This window comes from Vipera berus (assembly GCF_964194415.1).
Source record: "Vipera berus genome assembly, chromosome: Z".
Classification (NCBI taxonomy): Eukaryota; Metazoa; Chordata; class Lepidosauria; order Squamata; family Viperidae; genus Vipera; species Vipera berus.
Genome location: NC_138205.1, coordinates 88,904,413 through 88,925,512, shown reverse-complemented (window position 1 = coordinate 88,925,512; position 21,100 = coordinate 88,904,413). Strand labels below are relative to the sequence as shown.

Here is a 21,100-nt window from a genome sequence, read left to right as displayed (position 1 = left end):
AGGTGATATCCAGAAATGTATCTGCTTTGAAAGCGGCCCATATTGAACTGTATAGCATAGTTGAACATTACCAGTTGACCACAAGAAACATTTTATGACATTTTGTGTTATGTCATAAAACATTTTAAAACTTTTAAAACTTTTGTATCATAAAATGTTTTATACAATTTGCCAAATTTCAGTTCAATAGTAGTCATGGTCCTAAATGTTGGGCACATTCTATAAGTTAGTCCATTTGAGGTATTTTGGTTGAAAATATTTTACCCTATGGTGCACTATTTCATCCAGGTTACAGACACAAGAGTTTTAATAATACACTATATCAGCAGAGTTGTAATTATTCAAGGTTTATGTCTATAGTATATCAAATTTTGGAAAAAATAAGCCCTTTATTGTTATAGTTTTATTACTCAAAATTGCATGTAGCATGATCCAAAACATATTACAAAAGCAATCAATTTGAAAGTACCTTTGAAAATAATGTGGTAATTATGACAGCACAGATTAATCAAAAACAAATCTTGCCAGATAATTTGGGTCATTTTTTTAAAAAAAAATCAGGCAATTTCCTTAATAGATTATGATAACACTGTAGATTTAATAGTATTTTAGTAATGTACTTGATAAAATACCCCACAATTTTCTGATTATCTTGCTAGTTAAGGGTAACCTGGATGGCATGGCAATTCAGTGGATATAAACCTTATTCAAAAACTATACTCAAAACTCCCATCAGTGAGTTTTTATCAACTACTTCTCTAGAGTGAAGTATCAAAATGGAATTTGAGAAATTATACAGTGAGCTTCAGTGGTGTCACAGGTTCATCTTGTCTCTTCCAGACATCATACAGTTGAGAAACTCCACTTTTAGTATTCCTGATTGAAGTGTATTATAGAAAATACTTGTAACTGTGTTTTTTTTGTTTCATTTTAGTTTTGAATTAGAAATATGAACCCCTTTACAATCAAGGTTTGTTATTTGGTCATGAGTAATGCTATACCAGTTTCAGTATAAATTAAGTGAATTTTGTATTAGGGTTTAATCAATAGGAGTGATAGCTTTAAAATGACTAGGAAGTTAAAATATATATTATAAATACATTATCAATATTTCTAGCTGTTGGTCATGATCTTAGCAATTTAGAAACTTATAAAAGGAAGCTCTGTAGAGATAAACCACAATCATGCCGTATAGAAATTAAAAAAAAAACAAAAACAAAAAATCAGAACAATTCCAAACAAAAGATTTCAGTTTCATTCAGGGTATTAAACATCAGTACCAGATTAAGCAGCTGTTTCTCTGCTTTGCTTTTAGACATGAAAAATGCTCTACTTTGCAATGCTTAAAGAAATAATTCTGAAGAAGAGTTTAAGATTCAGAGCAAGTCATTTTTGCATGTTCCAGGATATACAGAGTAAACAATAGAAGGTGTGTTTATGCGTTCCATCTCACTACATCAAAGCATGCCCATATTATCTTATCTACACATGAAACTAAGTATATTCTCATGTGTTAGTTAATATATTTCACAATCACTTTTAAATCTATCCCTTGAAAATCACCAGGTGTACAACCCTTGGGCAGAGAACAGGAATATTAAAACTGGGCAGAGCTATTTCCTTGTTTTTCAAATCTCATTCTCTTTTCTATTTTTCTCTCTTGAATCAATTGGTTGCACAGTTGAAACGTCTTCACTGAAGGTTATGGACTCATGCTAGTCCAGTGTGAATTAGTAGATAAATATTTTTTTTTCCAATTTCCTAGTCTAGGGCTGAGAAAGAGAACTGGTCCAAAGTCACCTGTTTGCTTTTGTCCTAAGGGAGGACTAAAACCCACTATTTTTTAGCTTCTAGTGCAATACTTTTAGCTGCTACACCAAAGTAGCATAGAAATGAAAATATAGTAAAAAAAGTGTAGAAAATGTATTAAACGTGGCACAAGACCACATGAATGGGACTGAATAGTTTCCTTCATGAAATTCAAAGCTATTTGAGATCTAGGTCAGTAGCAGAGAAAAAGAAAAAGAGTGAGAGAAGGAAGTAATGTGAAAGAACTGGAATAGATATATTATATACACAAGTTAAAAGTAAAATCCATTACTTTAAATTATTGCCAAGATTCAATTTTTTTTCTTTTCTAATTGCAGGTTTCATGATGATAATATTATCAGTGAAATTTGTAATCATTATCTTTGTAATAATGTGTAATCATAATCTTTATTGCTATGGACACAGACCAGTATTTTGTTCAATTATTATAAAAAGTTACAAGATTAAATTAAAAAGGATAAAAGTTTTAAAAATCAGGAATACTAAAAGAAAGAGTTCACTGTAATGTAAATGAAAATAGAATACTAATAAAAACTACTAATAAAAAGAAAAGCTAAATATTAAAAACTAATAGCAGGACCATAAAATTACTTCATGAATAGAGTATTAAAAAGCCTGCTTACTAAGCATTAAGCTTCATAGCAAGTACATATGTGTGTGCATGTGTACAGACGTAAACATTTATAAATAGTGACTGATGAGATGTAAACTGATATATTGGTGGAGTTAAAGGACAAATTTCCTGCATAAAACATCTGAAAGAAATGTGACTGTCCTAAGATGTTAAGCTCCAACAGTAGGAAACAAGTTATTCTCAATACCACAGCAACCTTCATTTGCAAGTGAAGTTATAAAAAAAAGGACACTAGGATACTAGAGGTCATTTGCTGAAGTGAAAAATGTCTTCTTTATATTCTGCCAGAATTAGTGGCCTGATTCATCTGATCTGGAGAGCTATGCCAGATAGCTGCTAGTGGACTGCATCTCTGCTTCCTGGTAAACCCATGGTGAAGAGGGTTTTGTTTGAGAAGTAATATGTTTGAAATAGATAATATTTAAGTGCTTTAGGTTATTCTAAGTACATATCTGAGGGCTTTATAATATCTGAGAGAATGATTCAACATTAAGGACTCCATCTCCTTTTCTCTCTCTCTCTCTCTCTCTCTCTCTCTCTCTCTCTCTCTCTCTCTCTCTCTCTCTCTTCTATCTATCTATCTATCTATCTATCTATCTATCTATCTATCTATCATCTATCTATCTATCCATCTCTCTCTCTCTCAGCTATCTGTATCTCTATCTTTGCCACCTACTTGCACACAATTGTGGGTGGCTGATAACAGTGATGAAATCACAAGCAATAAGACAAGACAAATCAGGCATCTGGTTTTATGCAGTAGCATAGCAGCTGAGGGATCATGGGATCCCTCATCCTACAGACAATTCTTTTTTGTTTGGGCACCCTAAATGGGCCTAAACTTGCCCTGTAGAAGCAAAAGAGAAGGAGGGGTGTTCTTCTGACTGTGGAGAGATGGCAGTTAATCCATTTGTCTGAGTGAAGCCCTCCGGAAACCAGTAGAAGAAAGGCTAGCTTCACTCCAAAGTCTAGCCTAAGCTACAACCAGCTGAAGCCAAAAAGCACTAATTTAAGTGTGATCATAAACAATGTGTTTGGAACTGGGTAAGAATACTGATTCTTTCTCTTCTACTTGATAATTGATTTCCTGGGGAAAAAACCCAAGAAGCAAAAATCCTCTGAAAGTAAGAAGGAGGGAGACTTTTGCTCCACCCTCCCACAGATGGAAGTAGCGAATTAAAATTTTATGGGGGACAGAAATATATTGAAATGAAATGAATATAAGACTTAAATCTGGATAAGTTTGAAATTGGTGGAATTAGTTAAGATTTTCTTCTCAAAAGATTATTGATGAAAACAGAAGAAAGTAATTGCTTTCTTTAAAAACTGAAAAATGAACTGGTTCTGTCATCTAGTGGTGGATAAAAATATACAATTGTAGTTATTCTGATACAGGAATTGGCAGAAAGCCCAGAAAAAGATAACTTGTTTTTGTGACCTTCAATATTTTAACTAAACAGAGAACAGCTTCAACAAAGAAAAGAAAACATTTTGGCTATCTTCAAAGTGAGAACTATAAACCTTAGGGGGAAAAACCTGATCTTCCTGAATTATAAATACCTATTGAACTGTGACACTAAAGCTGTCTGCAGAGAAAGAAAAACTACTAAAGCTGTCTGCAGAGAAAGAAAAACTTTGATTTTTTACTATCATGGAACACCAGAGATCTGCAGAAAGAACATATCAAGGAAAAACAAATACTTTCCAGGAGGAAATGTATGCTATATTGCAACTAATACAAATGACAATGACTTCAAACCACGAGGAAATTAAAAACAACTTTGAAAATATAAATGAACACATTTTCAATTTAACCTCACAACAAAAAACCTCAGAAAATAAAAAAAGAGAGTGATCAAATAAAGCAGACAACTGAACATAAACCAGAGGAAAGAGATTTAAAGAGGGAACCCAACAATGGAAGCAATTATGACTTAGCCCAAGCAGAGAAAAACTTGCAGGAAATATTGGACATGGAAAAGATTACACTTCAAGATTGCAAAATAAATCTGAGGACAAGAAAAAGATTTGAAAAAATGGATTATAGAGCTGTCAAGAGAACTATAACAACTTGAGAGATAAAAAATAATAAGAAAAATTAAGAGAGAAAGAAAGAAAAAGATCTTCAATGAATACAAAGGGGCAAAACATTCCTACAAAAACATCTTACTTGACTTGTCTCTTGCACCTACAATAATATATACAAGACTATTGGAAGACCTTCTGGTCCAGTGGAGCATACTGATTAGGAAAGACGTTTGGCAAAAAAAAGGCTAAAATTAAAATTAAGAGATTAGATGATTGGATTTATCAGATGAAATATTTAAAGATTAAACACTTGTTTGAATATGCTTAAGAAAATAGAAAAATTCAGTATATAAATAAATTTTAGTTTAAGAGGGATGGGCCCCTCAAATAACATATTTTTTATGATATGAGAAATATAAAAATTTTGGGATGGTTTAAATGAGGGAAATGTTTTAGATACTTAAATGTAACTGATTCTGAGAAAATTTCAATTGATAAAAATGTTTTGAATAGATTTAAAAGATTAGATGATTGGATTTCTTAGATGCAATATTTAAAGATTAAACATTTGTTTGAATATGGTTAAAAAGAATAGAAAATTTTTGGAGGGAGCGGGGCCAGCTGTCAGAGCAGGCGGCTGTGTGAATGGGCTTCTCTGTATTGCACAGCCTCTCACCCAGTGTCCGCAGGGGCTGCTCAGAGCCACAGGAGGTCCTGGAGGGACAGCTGAAGTTGCAGGCATCCCAGAGAACCTACATGAGTGGCGGCCCATGTTGGAGATCCAGAGAAAACCCAATGCAAGTGGACTGGGGAGAAGGAGGCCAGTAATGGCTGACAGGAAGACCTGACAGAGGGACGGAACTAGCATCAACCTAGTGGAACAACAGTGTATCAGATCTGATGAAATGTAATTCAAAGATTTTATATTTTAAAAAGTGAAAGGGTGTGCTTTTGAAATAGATGCTGGTTAGAAGAGGGTGCCTTACCGAGAGGGAGCAAGTGGCGAGAGAAGTGACGAAGGATAAGGTGGCAAGGCGAGAGCGACAAGAAGAGGAACCCAGGAAGTTAGAAGATCGTAAACTAGCCATGAGACCAGGCGAACGGACAGAAAGGTAATGGGAAAAGACAAGTTTTTGAGTCTTGGAGACTGAATTTTTGGATAAACGAGTGTGGACTATAAGTAGAAGGAAAGTGAATTGTTTGGACAAACTTTGAACTTTTGACTTATAACACATGGGAGTATAATGGATCCAAGATGGAGAAAGTGACACAGCAACTTTAGGACTGCAGTTCGGATAGTGAGACTGTTATATATATATATGTATATTTAATTGATATATTGATAAAGATTTAAGGTTAAAGGAATCAAGTATTTTTAAAGAGTGATATTAACTGAGTAATGTCTTAGGGGTTTGGTTGAATTTATCAATATTATATGAGTTACAATAGGGTAGAGATAGAGGATAGGGTGGCTGTTGATTTTGACATATCTGCCCCAAATTAGGAAATAGATAAGGAGGTTGTGGTGGAGGGAGATAGAGGGGAGAAAAGAAGATGGAAATACCCCATAAAGAGTATTTTTATAAAAATCTGGTTAAATATGACAAGCATACTGAACTTAACGAAGATCAGCGCTGGAAAGAGGGCAGTGCCACAGGGTTTAGGGATGTCCTCAAGCCCTTCTAGTCAGAAGTCCATTGACAACATGCTACAAAGGGAAAGGTCAAACTCCCTTAAAATGTACAAGCACTTTTGCAAAATATGCAGGAAGCTATGACTAGGAACCATGAAGAGATGAAAAAAGAAATAAAGAAAGAGATAGGCCAAGTGAGATATGATACTGGTGAGCTCAAGGAAAAAATACAAGCAATTGACGGTAAATTTGAGGTGATTCAACAACAATTAATAAAAAATGAGCAAAGATTACAGGAAATGGAAGTAAGAATAGAGAAGGAGGAGAAGAAAGTAGAGGACTTAAGTGAAACTTTAATCCAGGCAAACAGAGAGCTCGAAACAACAGTGATCTTCCTGGAAGTGGAGAAAACCGCCCACTATCTGCACTTTCAAAATGTTAAGGAAAAAAAAGGTGAAGACTTGCCAGACATGATGGCGGACTTAATGGCGAAAGCATTAGGCATAGGAAAAGATGAAATGTTGGCAGAAATAGATGAGACATATAGGGTCTAAACTAATTATGCGAGGAGACATAATCTTCCAAAAGAAGTACATTTCCTGGGGTGAACTACTACATAGATCAAGAGAGGTGCCACTAGATTATGGAGGACAACAAATAGTAATTCTCAAACAAATACCTAAAAGAATGAGAAACTTGAGACGAGGGTACCAATTTTTGACATCGAAACTGATTAGATACAATGTGAACTTTAGATAGCTAACTCCAGAAGGCATCTTAGTCATGTGGCAAGATAGAAGGTATAGATTAGATTAGATAGACAAGGCAGAAGATTTTTATAAGCTCCATTTGGAATGGTGGGCTTACTTACAGATACAAACACGATATGGGAAAGATAAGAAAGAGTGGGGGATAAATATTCAAGAAACTGCATTGGATAAAATCTTACTGGGGCCAGATGAGAAACAAATAAGGAAATTGTGCAGTCTGCTGTTGGGGTATAAAATGATTGAGGAACAAGTTAAAGAACCAATGCTGATATGGGTTAAAAATTTGGGACACGGTATCGATCTTGATATATGGAAAACTCTCTGGGATAGAAATAAAAAGATAATAATAATAATAATAATAATAATAATAATAATAATAATAATAATAATAATAATAATAATAATAATAATAATAATAATAATAATAATATAAAGTTGGAAGGGACCTTGGAGGTCATCTAGTCCAACCCCCTGCTCAGGCAGGAAACCCTATACCATTTCAGGCAAATGGCTGTCCAGTCTCTTCTTAAAAACTTCTAGTGTTGGAGCATTCACCACCTCTGGAGGCAGGTTGTTCCACTGGTTAATTGTTCTAACTGTCAGGAAGTTTCTCCTTACTTCTAGGTTGCTTCTCTCCTTGACTAGTTTCCATCCGTTGCTTCTTGTCCTGCTTTCAGGTGCTTTGGAGAATAGCTTGACTCCCTCTTCTTTGTGGTAGCCCCTGAGATATTGGATGCTGGCCTCAGCTTATAAAGAAAATTCATATAAAATGTTCTACCGGTGGCATCTCCCTCTAGCTCGATTAGCTAAGATGTACAAAACTATATCCCCTAGCTGCTGGAAATGTTAATTCTAGTAATTTCTACTAGATTCTTCCCCAAGAAGTGAATTAAAGGCTGATATTAACTCAATGAATGCGATATATAGATAATGGTAATAATCATGCCTGCATCTTTTTGCTAAAAAGTGTAATATTCTATAACACTTTAGTCCATCATTGACTTGCTGTCCTTAAAGACTGCTTGTTTGTTAAATATAAATTTTTCATGTTGTGGCCAATCTAGAAACTCATAAAACAAAGTGTGCATATAATTTATTGAAAATGCTTAGGACACTAATTAGATGGTAGTTAGAGTGATCTGTGCTGTACCTTTCTTGAAAACTGGGACAATGTTAGAATAGTTCCAGTGTTTAGGGATTTAGACTTGATTATGATCAAGTATATAGATACAATGGTATACCAAAAACATGATGGAGTAGAATGAATAGTTATTTCTTATTACAACCTCTACAGAAAGGATAGTTTACGTGGGAGAGATGACAATATAAAGACAATAGTATACTGACAAATATTGGAAGACTGGATTTTCCCACTGAACTGCAATGGGTAGTAATATCAGGCCACAAAGGTAAATTAGATTTAGTAATATGCTATCACTATCTGATCAAAAAGCCAGGTGGATCTTTATATGGCGCAAGAAATGAGGGAGGCAGATAAAGGCGTAGTTGTTTTAATAATAAGTGACTTCAGTTATTATGGTACATTCTGATTAAGTCAAGAAAAAAATTCAATACCAAATAGTCTAAATTGTCCCTTGAACAATCTGTCTTTAGGACAATCAGAAGGGAGGTAAGTTTAGATTTAATCCTAGAAGATGATTCTGATATTGTGTTCTAGACTGACAGGCAAATGTTGTGGACTAATACTATATTTTCCATACTTGTCAATGAAAAATTGTAATTTGGATTTGACACAGTAAGTGGAAGTAATAAAAGAAGATATTCTATGATTTCTTGAGGAATTACCTAGCAACATCATGATATACCCATCTGAGAGTTGTTAAAGAACTTCAATTGCCGACCTAGCAGAAATATGAAATTTATCTCTCATACTGGATTCAACTGCTAAATGACCTGTCAAACCCACTAGGTAAAGTAGACTAGGAAATTTAGCCTTCATAAGAAGGCTAAAACTATTTTATTAAGATTAGCTATAATCTTGCAAATCTGGTTATGCTGCACCTTCTCCTTCAATTTCAGTACATGGAAATATCCACTGTGGATAAATAGGGCTTTATTGGAAGAAAATGCTAGGCAGTTTACCAGCAAGAAGATGATGATGCTAGGCTTCAAAGCTACAAAGGATAGGCTGTGGTTCAAGTGAAAGATCGAAAGATGTGGAGAGACCTGGCCCATAGAATTGCCAAGGGTCAGACATGACTGAATAGATATCATGATCATGATCATAATCATGATCATCATGATCATCATCATCATCATCATCATCATCATGATTGTGATCATGATCATGATCATGATGATCATCATCATCTGTGGTTCTAAATGGCAATGTTTCTGGTGACCTGAACCTAAAACTGCTACTAGTCTACCACTTTGAGAACCCTTGCACTCTCAAGAACATCTCACTTCTTGTTGTGTGGAAGGCTAACAAGAAAATTTGATTCATTCTTCTCATCTTTGGAGACTTGTTTTTCACTATTTCATCCTGGAAATGGGGAGGTAAAAAAACCCAGCAATTTGAAGATTCTGCTCACGTTGGACACTACCCAGAGCTTTTTTTGTAAAAGAAAAAGGTGCCGGAACTCACACATGTCATACAACCCGCCTTGCCTACCCTACAAGGTTCCATCCAAAAAAGGTGGTGGAACTCCGTTCTGAGCATTCTATGACAAAAAAAGCCCTGACACTACCCAAGATCACCTATAGTTTACTTGGAAAACTCTCTCCAAATGTGAAGACTATGTATCTGCTTTTGAATAACCCCTCCGCCCCTCACACTGGAAATTTCAGTATACATGTGGGCTTGTAATCATATTCTTTCCAGTAACTAAGCAATGCTTTACAAGGTAGAAGGTACAATCCTTCTTTGGTTAGACTGTGGTAAGGAATTAGATGTTAAGTACTGGCAACTCAGCAATACCAAACATGTCACATAAATGTCATATACATGGTCATATTTTTTTTCTCTGCCTATTACTCCATTTTTATGTTAATATACACCCATCAACACATTAGTGAGTTGGTTCTTCTTGTCATAACAGCATTTGTGATTCAATACTAATTTATTTATTTTTATGCCATCTTTATTAATGTTTATAAATAACTCAAGGTGGAAAATATAGCTAATACTCTTCCTATTTTCCTCACAACAATAAACCTGTGAAATGGGTTGTGCTGATAGAGAGTGATTGGCCCAAAGTTTTTCATGATTAAGACAGGACTGGAACTCGTGGTCTCTTGGTTCTTAGATCTTAAGTAACAGAATAAATCGGTTCTGTTACCAAACTGGTAAAACCCTTTCCTGAATTTAATAGTTCACTAAACAACTTGTGCACCACTGGGTCATTCTTTCAGAGTTATTTTCTTATACAGAGAAAAAGAAGAACCAAGGGTGAGCAAAAATGCAGGAAGAGTGAGAGTGACTTCTGACTTCCTGGCAGCTTCCTCATTAAGTTTCTTTATGAGAATCTGGCATTGAGCATGAAAAATTCTTCCTTCCCTTCCCTTCCCTTCGCTTCCCTTCCCTTCTATCTCCAGAAACAGTAATATCAAATTAGAAAACTATGGGACTTGTTTATACAAAATACAGGCTAAAAAAGCAAGATAGTAAGTGTAATACATACACATACACAAACATACACTTATATAATGTTTGAATTAGGTAATTATATATTGAACTGTAACTGTTTACTGTGACAGCATATTGTACTTTATTTTTTTGTTCAGTTTTTTCCGTCTTTTTAAAGCATTTCTTAAGCATTTTAATGTATTTTTGTCTTTTGTTCCTTTTAATTTTTCCCTATTATTTTAAAAGCAATAAAAATGATTTAAAAAAAACCACTTGGGAATTTTGTCCAGTAAGAAATTGGTCAGAATTTTAATTTAGAGCATTTCACATAAGTCCAAATTTTGATTAAGTAATTGCATTTTATTTTATACTAAATTTTTTTTATCACCTCTTGGTAAACTTTTTTTTAAACTAAGGATATTTTTTTTTAAAAAAAACCACTTTGTAGAGCTGTAAGGTTAGGGGTGGGGGAATCAAGAACATATTTGGATTCCAGCCATTGGACAATATTCTCAAGTTAAATCTAACATGATGCAACCCTTTTGAAATAACACGATAGAAGGCCAAAAGTTAAAACCTACTTGTATTATGACAAAATTAAATCAGTAATAATTTAAAGATTTAACATTTGTACTGACAATGTGTTTATAAACTGTCACTGCTATTTTAATTGTTGAAAAACTGAATCAAATAATACAGTGCAGAAACAGAAGTCTTGCCCTTCAGACCTTCAAGACAGAATATTTCTGTTCTATTTGAGGCTGTCAACCACTAACTGAAGTGTTATGCAATGTTTTTTACCAATCACAATTGGCTAAGCTGTCATCTGTCTCTCCCTCCCCTCTAAATTATTTAAAGCTGGAGTTCTCTCCTCCTGGATGTCATAGACTACAGTTATTTATTTATTTATTTATTTATTTATTTATTTATTTATTTATTTATTTATTTATTTATTTATTTATTTTATTACATTTATATACCGCCCTTTCCCGAAGGACTCAGGGCGGTTTACAGGGTGATTAAAAAACCAAGATACAAAAGTTAAAAACAAATTTTTAAAAAAATTATATTTGTCCTTGCATAAATAAAACCCCAGTTAAAATAAGATTAATCCTCAGCCTGGGCCAGAGAGCTCGAAGAGCCAGGTCTTCAGGCCCCGGCGGAATGAACGGAGGTTGGGGGCAGTCCTCAGCTCCACTGGCAGCTGGTTCCAAAGGGCAGGCGCCCCCACTGAGAAGGCCCTATCCCTGGGTGTTACCCGCCGGCAATCTCTTACCAGTGGCACCCTGAGAAGACCCTCCCTGTGGGAGCACACTGGACGAAGGGAACTTGATGCCGGCAGCAGGTGTTCCCTCAGATATCCCGGACCCAAGCCATTTAGGGCTTTATAGGTCATCACCAGCACCTTGAATCTCACCCGGAGGGCAACCGGAAGCCAATGCAGCTCGCAGAGTAGAGGTGTTACATGGGAGTATCGGGAAACCCCCATCACAACTCGCGCGGCCGCATTCTGCACCAGCTGAAGCCTCCGGGTGGTCCTCAAGGGCAGGCCCATGTAGAGAGCGTTGCAGTAGTCTAAACGGGAGGTCATGAGCCCATGAGTGACTGTGTGTAGGGCATCTCGGTCCAGATAGGGTCGCAACTGGCGCACCAGGCGAACCTGGGCAAAAGCCCCCCTGGTCACGGCTCCTATATGGTCTTCAAAATTGAGTCATAAATCCAGGAGGACGCCCAAGTTGCGAGCAATTTGAAGATTCTGCTCACGTTGGACACTACCCAGAGCTTTTTTTGTAAAAGAAAAAGGTGCCGGAACTCACACATGTCATACAACCCGCCTTGCCTACCCTACAAGGTTCCATCCAAAAAAGGTGGTGGAACGCCGTTCTGAGCATTCTATGAGAAAAAAAGCCCTGACACTACCCAAGATCACCGCATTCTGCACCAGCTGAAGCCAGACGCTGCATCCACATCTGTGGATTATAGTGATTGATGTGTGCTTGATGCCAGCAGCAAGTGTTCCCTCAGATAACCCGGACCCAAGCCATTTAGGGCTTTATAGGTCATCACCAGCACCTTGAATCTCACCCGGAGGGCAACCGGGAGCCAATGCAGCTTGCAGAGTAGAGGTGTTACATGGGAGTATCGAGAAACCCCCATCACAACTCGCGCGGCCGCATTCTGCACCAGCTGAAGCCTCCGGGTGGTCCTCAAGGGCAGGCCCATGTAGAGAGCGTTGCAGTAGTCTAAACGGGAGGTCATGAGCCCATGAGTGACTGTGTGTAGGGCATCTCGGTCCAGATAGGGTCGCAACTGGCACAACAGGCGACCCTGGGCAAAAGCCCCCCTGGTCATGGCTCCTATATGGTCTTCAAAATTGAGTCATGAATCCAGGAGGACGCCCAAGTTGCGAGCCCTATCAACGGGGGGTAACACCTCACCCCCCATCGTTAGAGATGGAATAGTCTGGTTGACCCGAGATGCCGATATGCACAGCCACTCAGTCTTGGCGGGATTGAGACGAAGCCTGTTTCTCCCCATCCAGACCTGGACCGCCTCCAGGCACCGGGACATCACGGCGAGGGCATAAATGAGAAAAAAAAATATGAACTGAAATTTGTTTTGTAGGAGATCTGTCTTGTCAGTATTAAACACATAATTTTATTTTATTGTTCAATGCAACCTTTGTTTTACCTTAAATACATTGTCATAAATGAGGCCTCCAACCAATTTATATAAGAGCACAGCACTAATAACTAGTTTTCAAACAGTGTGATTTTTTTTTGGAGTCATAGAACATTTCCTTCAGCCTTAAAAGAACTTGCAGAATATACCCCCTTCCTCATGTTGTAATGGTTCCCAGCATCCCCCCGCCAAACTGTAATGCTAAAATTTTATGGCAAATTATTGACCATTAGAGACACAAAGTGGAGGAAGGAAGTACAAGTAGTTTTTAATTTAGGACCGCTTGTTTACTGACCATTTGAAATTAAGATGGACTTTTAAAAGGCTACTTATGATCTATTTTTGCAGTTACTACTACTACCCCAAGCCCATGAACATGTGATTGTATTTCAGGCACTTGGCAATTGGTGTGCATAATTGTTCTAAGGATATGAGAAATCTTTTGAAGTCAAAAAATATTTTCAAATGTTTACATCTCAAAAGAAAACAAGCATGAAGAAAACTTTGTCACTTCAAGAATCATTCTTTCAGATGTTCCACTTGTTTAAAGCTTTGGGACTGGATTGACTTGTGGATTGCAGAAACAATGGGAACTCCAGACAAACCTATGCTTAATTTTTCACCTTAGGAGTGTATGAGAAAATGAAATGGAAATCCATGCAAACAGTCGTGGCCTAAAATTAGCCAAAGGAAAAAAAATATAGACACTTGTGATTTTGAAATGTGTTCAAACAAATCACTCAATCCATTTTGACTTTTGTTGCCTCAGAATGCATCCAAATAGCATTATAAGTGGGGCATTTTGATACAAATAACCAGCAAGACACTTAGTTTGGTGAATTGTGTTCCCATTCATACTTCTTATATATAGATATATGTGAAGCTAATTCCTAAAAACAACTAAAACTAGCCTTCTTACTTAGCAGCTTTTTCTTCATAGACTTAATTAAATCTCTTAATTATCACAGTCAAGTTGCCAAAAATACATGCAACTGTAAATGTATTTTCCTTGTTTTATGATTTGTCTTATCATTCCAGTATCAAACTGATTCATCTTGATTGGCAAAAGATATCAATTGGTTTGAACAAAACATGGTTAAGATCAAACACAGTTTAAGAACTGGGTGACACATTAAATTGTAGTTCATCTAAAGCATATAGAGGTTTGCCATTTCTGTTAGCTGTACTGGCAGTCAAAAATCGGAGAATATATTAATATGACATTTTGTGTTGTTTGTTTTAGTAACACTAAGCTAGTTCTCCACGATGTAATGCTCAAGCATTTGAATTTGCTGGCCATACATCGTAGGAGTTGTAATCCAGTGCAATTAGTAAATTGGAAATAAGTTTCAACAGCAGTGGAAACTACTTATCTTTTATAAAATATAGTATACAGTCTAAAAACATAACTTCTTCAAGAATTATTGTAGTCATAAACACAGTAATAATTATGAGCCTTGAAATATAATTGCTTTAAATTTCCATTTAAATGTTTTAATGGAATTTATGAAGACTTAATATGCTTTTATTTTTTTTAAGTCATACATCCCTTAGTAGTTTTGCATCATCACATCAGCTTTTACAAGCCTGAACATGAAACATGAAATCAAAACCCTATAATTTTTTTTATCAACATCATTATTAAAGTTTATTAAATAAAATCTTACCTAGCAAAGAACTGTATATCCTTCCTCCTAATGGTTATCTTAAAATGTGTATATGTTAGTGTAAGAATCAGTGTTATCATAAATTTAAATATTGTAAAACAAAACCAGCTGCATTCATTATAAGTGCATTACTGCCAGGAACCGTAAATATGTTTTTGCCTGATAGCCTTTTGACTCAATAACATCCTGCTATCTTTGTCTCCCAGGCAACTTTTAAAACCAAGTCGAGACAGGTTATGATTTTTACAGTAAAACTTGAGTTTCTGAAATGCATCTTTTCAGTTTCATAGTTTGGGATAATTAAAAATCCAGAATATAAGTTGTTGTTAAGGTGATTGAAAATGATCTTTTAAGATAATTAATAAAAAGTCCAACACACTTTTTGGTGTTTTTCTATAAGATACACAAATGCACACACAACCTATCATATCATACCATACAAACAATTTTAATTGTGTAGTTACAGTCAATAACCACTCCTAGTCAGAACATTTCTGCATAAAGAAAATTGTGATACACTTATAAAAACAGCCAGCTGTAACAAAATAACTGGTGTTTTCATAGCAATAAACTCATAAAAAAGAAATACACCTTTATACAGAAAATTTATACAGCTGTAGCTTTAAAATTGATTGTAAACCAAAGGAAGACACATTGCAAACATCAATTATTTTCACATTAATTGCATAAGTTTCTAAGGTGATCTATTAGTTTGATTTACCTAAGCTTATTTGCATGATAGTAAAAATTGCATACAACAATAAGAGTGAAGCTTATAGTATGAATTGCTTGGATAACATAGAGCACTTTTTATAGGCAACTGTGTAAAGCACATTTTTTTCTATTTAAAACTTTTAAGACACTTTGTTTTACTGCCCATCAAAATACACTTATAAATAGAAAAAAAAACCCAATATGGTAACAAGAGAAGCAATATTACATTTAACGGAAACTTCTAAAATTAATTACAATATGATATTTAAAGATCTACAAATAAATAATGGGAAAAACCATGATTCACATTTTGTTTTCAAAAATTCATATAACAAATGAAAATGAAAAAGATACAGTGACTTCTTACTTTTGAAAAAAAATCTGAGTTACGGCAGTGCCATATAATACAAGGCATTTGTTGGCATATGTGAACTTTAAACTGCATTTCACAGTCTATAGTTCTTTTGTAACATACAATAGAGCAAGAGTAATTAACTCTTCTTTTATCTTTTACTTAAATAAATGTTAAGCTTTCATAGATCAAGTGTGGAGTGTTAACAATAACTGGGAAAAAATAAAAACAGTAAGTCACAAAGTAATGCTTGTCTGAAAGCTCTAGAATAATAACAACAATAAGAAGAAAAACAACCCACAGATATCATGCTTATTGGATACATGTTGATGTACCCAGTGAACACAAATTGATATGAAACAATCTTCAATGCTTCATTTCTATCACTGAAGCAGTTTGTAAAATATCTAGTGCAGTCTGTATTTTCCTTTTTTTTCAACTTTTGTGCAAGTTTTGGAAGATTCATAGGCCAAACAATGACAAAAGAGGTTGATGACAGTATACAGGATGGATTTTTCTTTTTATTAGTAAGCAGAGATGCTGTTGAATAAATACTATTTTTTATCAGTCTTTCAATACAGTGTTACAGTCAGTGTTCCCTTCTACTGATAACTCATCTTCTAATTTAACTGAAAAAAGTGTGTTCGTACTTTTGTCTTGGACACTCTCTTCCAAATCCTTAAGTAACTCATCTTCCTTATATTCTGCCACATCTACTTCTAAGCCTGAGTTATCTTTCAGCTTTCCATGGTGTTTGACATAGTATCGCTGGTTCTGAAAGAACTTGATAATGGTGTATTTCGGTAGGTCGAGCTGGGCTGACAGAGTCTGGATTGCTTCTTCATCTGGATACAGGCCTACATCTTGGATAAAACTCTGAAGAATGCCCAGAGCTTCTACGGAAATTTTTGTTCGTGGACGATTCTTCTGACGATTTTCATCCTCAGATTCAGCTGGTGATGCTACTGTTGGCTGTCTTGGGGGTAATCTGGGACCTGGAGGTGGGGGCTGTTGCTGGGCCTGCTGCTGGGATGGCTGTTGCTGGGGCTGCTGCTGCTGTTGCTGATAGACAATGAAAGAAAAAGTTAAGAACACAAATTGAGAAAGACACTTATGTTAAAAAAAATTGTTTTCACCTATATTATTTAGAAACAACTGTAACACTGTTTGATTTGCAATAGAATGCCTCTGGGTATGCTTAGCCCTTCTGATTTCACTTTCATCATCTTTCTTTTTTTCTTTTTTGCATAAATTTGTCTTTCCTGATTTATATAGTCCATAATATAATATTACTAATTAATATTAAGTAGTAATATTACTAATTAATATTAAGTAGTAATATTACTGATATTAATAGTAATATCAATACTAAATTAATAGCATTAATACCATTTAATACTATTAGAGTAGTATTAATACTATACTGATTAATACTATTAAATTAGTAATGCTATGTTAATATTAATAAAGTATTAGTCTTTAGTAATAAATACAGGTAGCACATGATAAAAATGTTAATGCTAATGATGGTTAATTAAACATTATCAGTCCTTTAAAATCAATATTAACCACTGTATTATAATAAAATATCTATGCATGCTATTTACTTTGACATAAAAAGTTCAAGGCACTTTAAATGTTTGAATAATAAAAAACAGCACCTTCATTCTAGTAGATCAAAGTGTAAGTATGTGCAATACAGAAGAGTACTGACACATTTCACCATTTGTACTGAACCTCATCTAAACTATTTTGTCACACTATACTTATACGCATGAATCAGGGGAGATTTAGGTTTAAAAAGGGAAAGGAGTTTGAGAAAAGTATGTGAGTCTGTATATCATGCTTGATTTTTTAATTACGGTTCTTACCTATTATATATTGCAGTGTGTTTGTAGTAGATTAGTAAAGAAATGGGGGTCATCAAATGACTGGACTCAACTATATGGCCATTTTTATTCTGGCTGTTAAGTGAATCACTGCAGTAATTAAGCAAATCACATTGTCAACAAGTGAATTACATGACCATGAAATAAATTTGGCTTCCCTCATTGACTTTGCTTGTTGGAAGCTGGCTGGGAAGGTTGCAAATTGGGGTCACTCATCCACAAGATGTTGCAATTGTTTTTAATGAACACTGGTTGCCAAGTGTCCAAATCATTATCACGATTGTGAGGGTGGTACAACAGTTCCAATTTTGAGGACATTGTAAGTCCCTTTTTTCAGCATCATTATAACTTTGAACCAGCGTTAAATGAAATTTAAATTGAGGACTGCCTATATATTTTCCAATGAAGTAGCAGTATTGCTTGAAAATGTCATCTGATTCCAACAAGGAATTCCAGATGATTGGATGGAGTCACATTATTTTAAAAGAGGAATGAGGGCATCCTTATCCGACAAAATGTCCTATCAACAAAAAGGCCTTATTCAACACAATGCAATTCAGTGGTGAGAAAAGTAAGGTTTTACACTTACTTTTGGCAAGAAAAACCAAATGCACAAATATAGAATAGATGGTACCTGCCTCAATGGCATAACTGTGAGAGAGATCTAGCATTCCTAGAGGACAATCCCTTGAATATGAACCAGCAACATGTTGCAGGCACCATAAAAATCAATGCAGTTCTAGGTTATATCAAGAGAGGGATACTATCAAGATCATATGAAGTGTTAGTACTATTTTATACTTCACTGGTAAGACTATACTTGGAATACCGTATCCAGTTTTGGTCAGCATGAGACAAAAAAAGATATTGAGACTCTAGAAAGAGTGCAGAGAAGAGCAACAAAGATATTAGGGGACTGGAAGCTAAATTATACAATGAATGGTTGCAGAAACTGAGAATGTCTAGTCTAACAAAGGAGTTTTTCAGGGTGGGGGTTAACCTATTCTTCAATGTACCTGAGGCAAGACAAGAAGAAATGAATGGAAGCTTAACAGAAATCTGACATGGAATTTAAGACAAATTTCCTGTCAGTGAGAATGATTAGTGGAATGGCTTGCCTCCAGATGTTGTGAGTGCTCCATCACTGGAGGCTTTAAGAAGTGATTGAACAACCATTTGTCCAGAATGGTAGAAGGTTTCCTGCTTTAACAGAGGATTGGACTAGAAGCCTCCAAGTCCCTTCCAACTCTGTTATTCTGTAATGTGAGGAACTATAGAGAACTTGGTCTTACATCCTTACTGGGGACCATTGTGTATCAGATCATAACCAATCTTTTAATGCTTTGGAAAAAAATTGCAGTCATTACTAAAAATCAGCATGAATTTGTCAAGAAAAAAAGTCCTAGACTAATCTTGTTTCATATTATTGGATACTATCAGAATGATACAGAGGTATATTAACTTCATCAAGATGTTTGATAAACTGTAACAAAATATTCTGATTGATAACCTAGGACTGGGTTATATGTGATGTGGACTCACAGTCATTTTGAAAGCTATACTGAAAGAGTGCTCATCAACAGTGTCTTCTCAAAGTATTTTAGATTTTGGATTGGTACTCTTCGGAATTTTTTGTTTACAATACAGAAGAAGAGGTAAAGATAAATACTCAAATATACAGATGACCCATCACTGAGTGAGACACCAAGTACATTAAACTAGAGAAACAAAATTCAAAATGATCCTTATACGTAGGAGAAATAAGTTGAAAAATTAAGGCAAAATTAAGGCAAATTCAAAGTTTTTTCAATTAGGAAATAAATGTTAAACATAGAGGTGTGGAGGACATACTTGGCTCAGTTAATGCCAAATATGAAAATAATTCTGGAATATTAGTTCTGGTCCAAAGCTAAATATGAGTTAGTGGTATAAAATAACAGCTAAGAAGCAAATGCTGTTTTAGATTTTATCAGAAGATTTTTCAATTAAAATAAATAAATAAATCCCAGTATAGTAGTAGCCCTTGACTTACAACCACTTTAGTTACCATGTGAAGTTATAATAGCACTTAAAAAAGTGACTTAGACTGTTTTTCACACTTATGACTTCCCCATGGTGAAATGATCAAAATTCAGATACTTGGCAACTGACATATTTATGACAGTTGCAGTGTCCCAGGGTCATGTGATCCCATTTTGTAATCTTCTGATAAGCAAAGTCAATGGGGAAGCAGTGATAATCTTTTATGAGGAGAGAACTGGGTGTGTTCTTAGAAATAATTGAGGACAGAATATAACTTTTTAAGTACATAAGGAAGGGATTTATGATTTTTTAAAAATGTTGCAGATACTTCTTTGTATTTGTATATGCATGTGTAATCTAGGGTTTTTCCTAGACTGATGAGTAGAGCTCAGAGCAAGTAGCAATTGTGTCTTGAAGAGTCTTTGTGTTGTGCATCAGTTGCACCTTTCATGAATCATGAGGCCCTGCACTCCGTCACTCATTCCCTAGTCAACTCTCAGTTGAATTACCACAATGTGTTCTACATTAGGCTACCCTTGAAGAGTATTTGGAAACTATAGCTAGTACAGAATGCAGTGGCCCAGACAGTTCTGCAGGCCCCTACGGTGGCACATATAACACTGCTTTATGCAAGCTGCATTATTTGGCAGTTTGCTTCTGGGTCCAATTCAAGGTTTGGTTATTACCTTTAAAAATCTTAATGGCATGGAATTAGGTTATCTAAAACAGGGTCTTCCTCAATGGAACTGACTTGCCTTACTTGAGCTGACAGAATGGGCCTTCTTCAGATTCAATCAGTCAAGGCATTTCAATTGATGGAGTCTTTTCTGCCTTAGCACCCAGCTTCTGGAATATTTTGTCTCCTGAGGAAATATCTGCCTCTGGTCTTTTGGACTTAAAACCTGGGCCTTGGAGCTCTGACAGGGGCATGCTATTCTGGATGTGGAAGATTACGGTAAGTGATTTTCTAATCTTGATTTTACAGTAATGTTTTTTATATCTATGCTTTCATTTTATCGCAGCTGTCCAGAGTCACTTGGATTAGTGAGATGGAATGTATATACATTTAATAAATAAATAAAATATAATTCAAACAAATTTTAGTACACAGTATAAACCAAATTCTGCATTTATTTTTGGAATTACTGTAAACTTCAAATTTGCACCTATGTATTTTAACCCACTTTATCAAAAAAGAAAAAAAAACTTAAGTAATTAAGTTGATAAAATAGCCAATTTGTAGTATTAGAGGTATCAGATTAGAAATTGGGAGACTGTGAGTTCTAGTCC

General features: G+C 35.3%; 1 protein-coding gene across 4 annotated transcripts in view; it reads right to left on the bottom strand.

The window, feature by feature from the left end:
- Positions 1–15,320: 15,320 nt before the first annotated feature.
- Positions 15,321–21,100, bottom strand: part of SATB1 (SATB homeobox 1) — a 115,181-nt gene continuing 109,401 nt past the window's right edge. For all 4 annotated transcript variants that reach the window (XM_081345411.1, XM_081345410.1, XM_081345409.1 and 1 more), the window contains one exon: positions 15,321–16,961. In XM_081345411.1, coding sequence (XP_081201537.1) covers positions 16,464–16,961 — 498 coding nt within the window. In that variant the 3' untranslated portion in view covers positions 15,321–16,463. The remainder of the gene's footprint in view (positions 16,962–21,100) is intronic.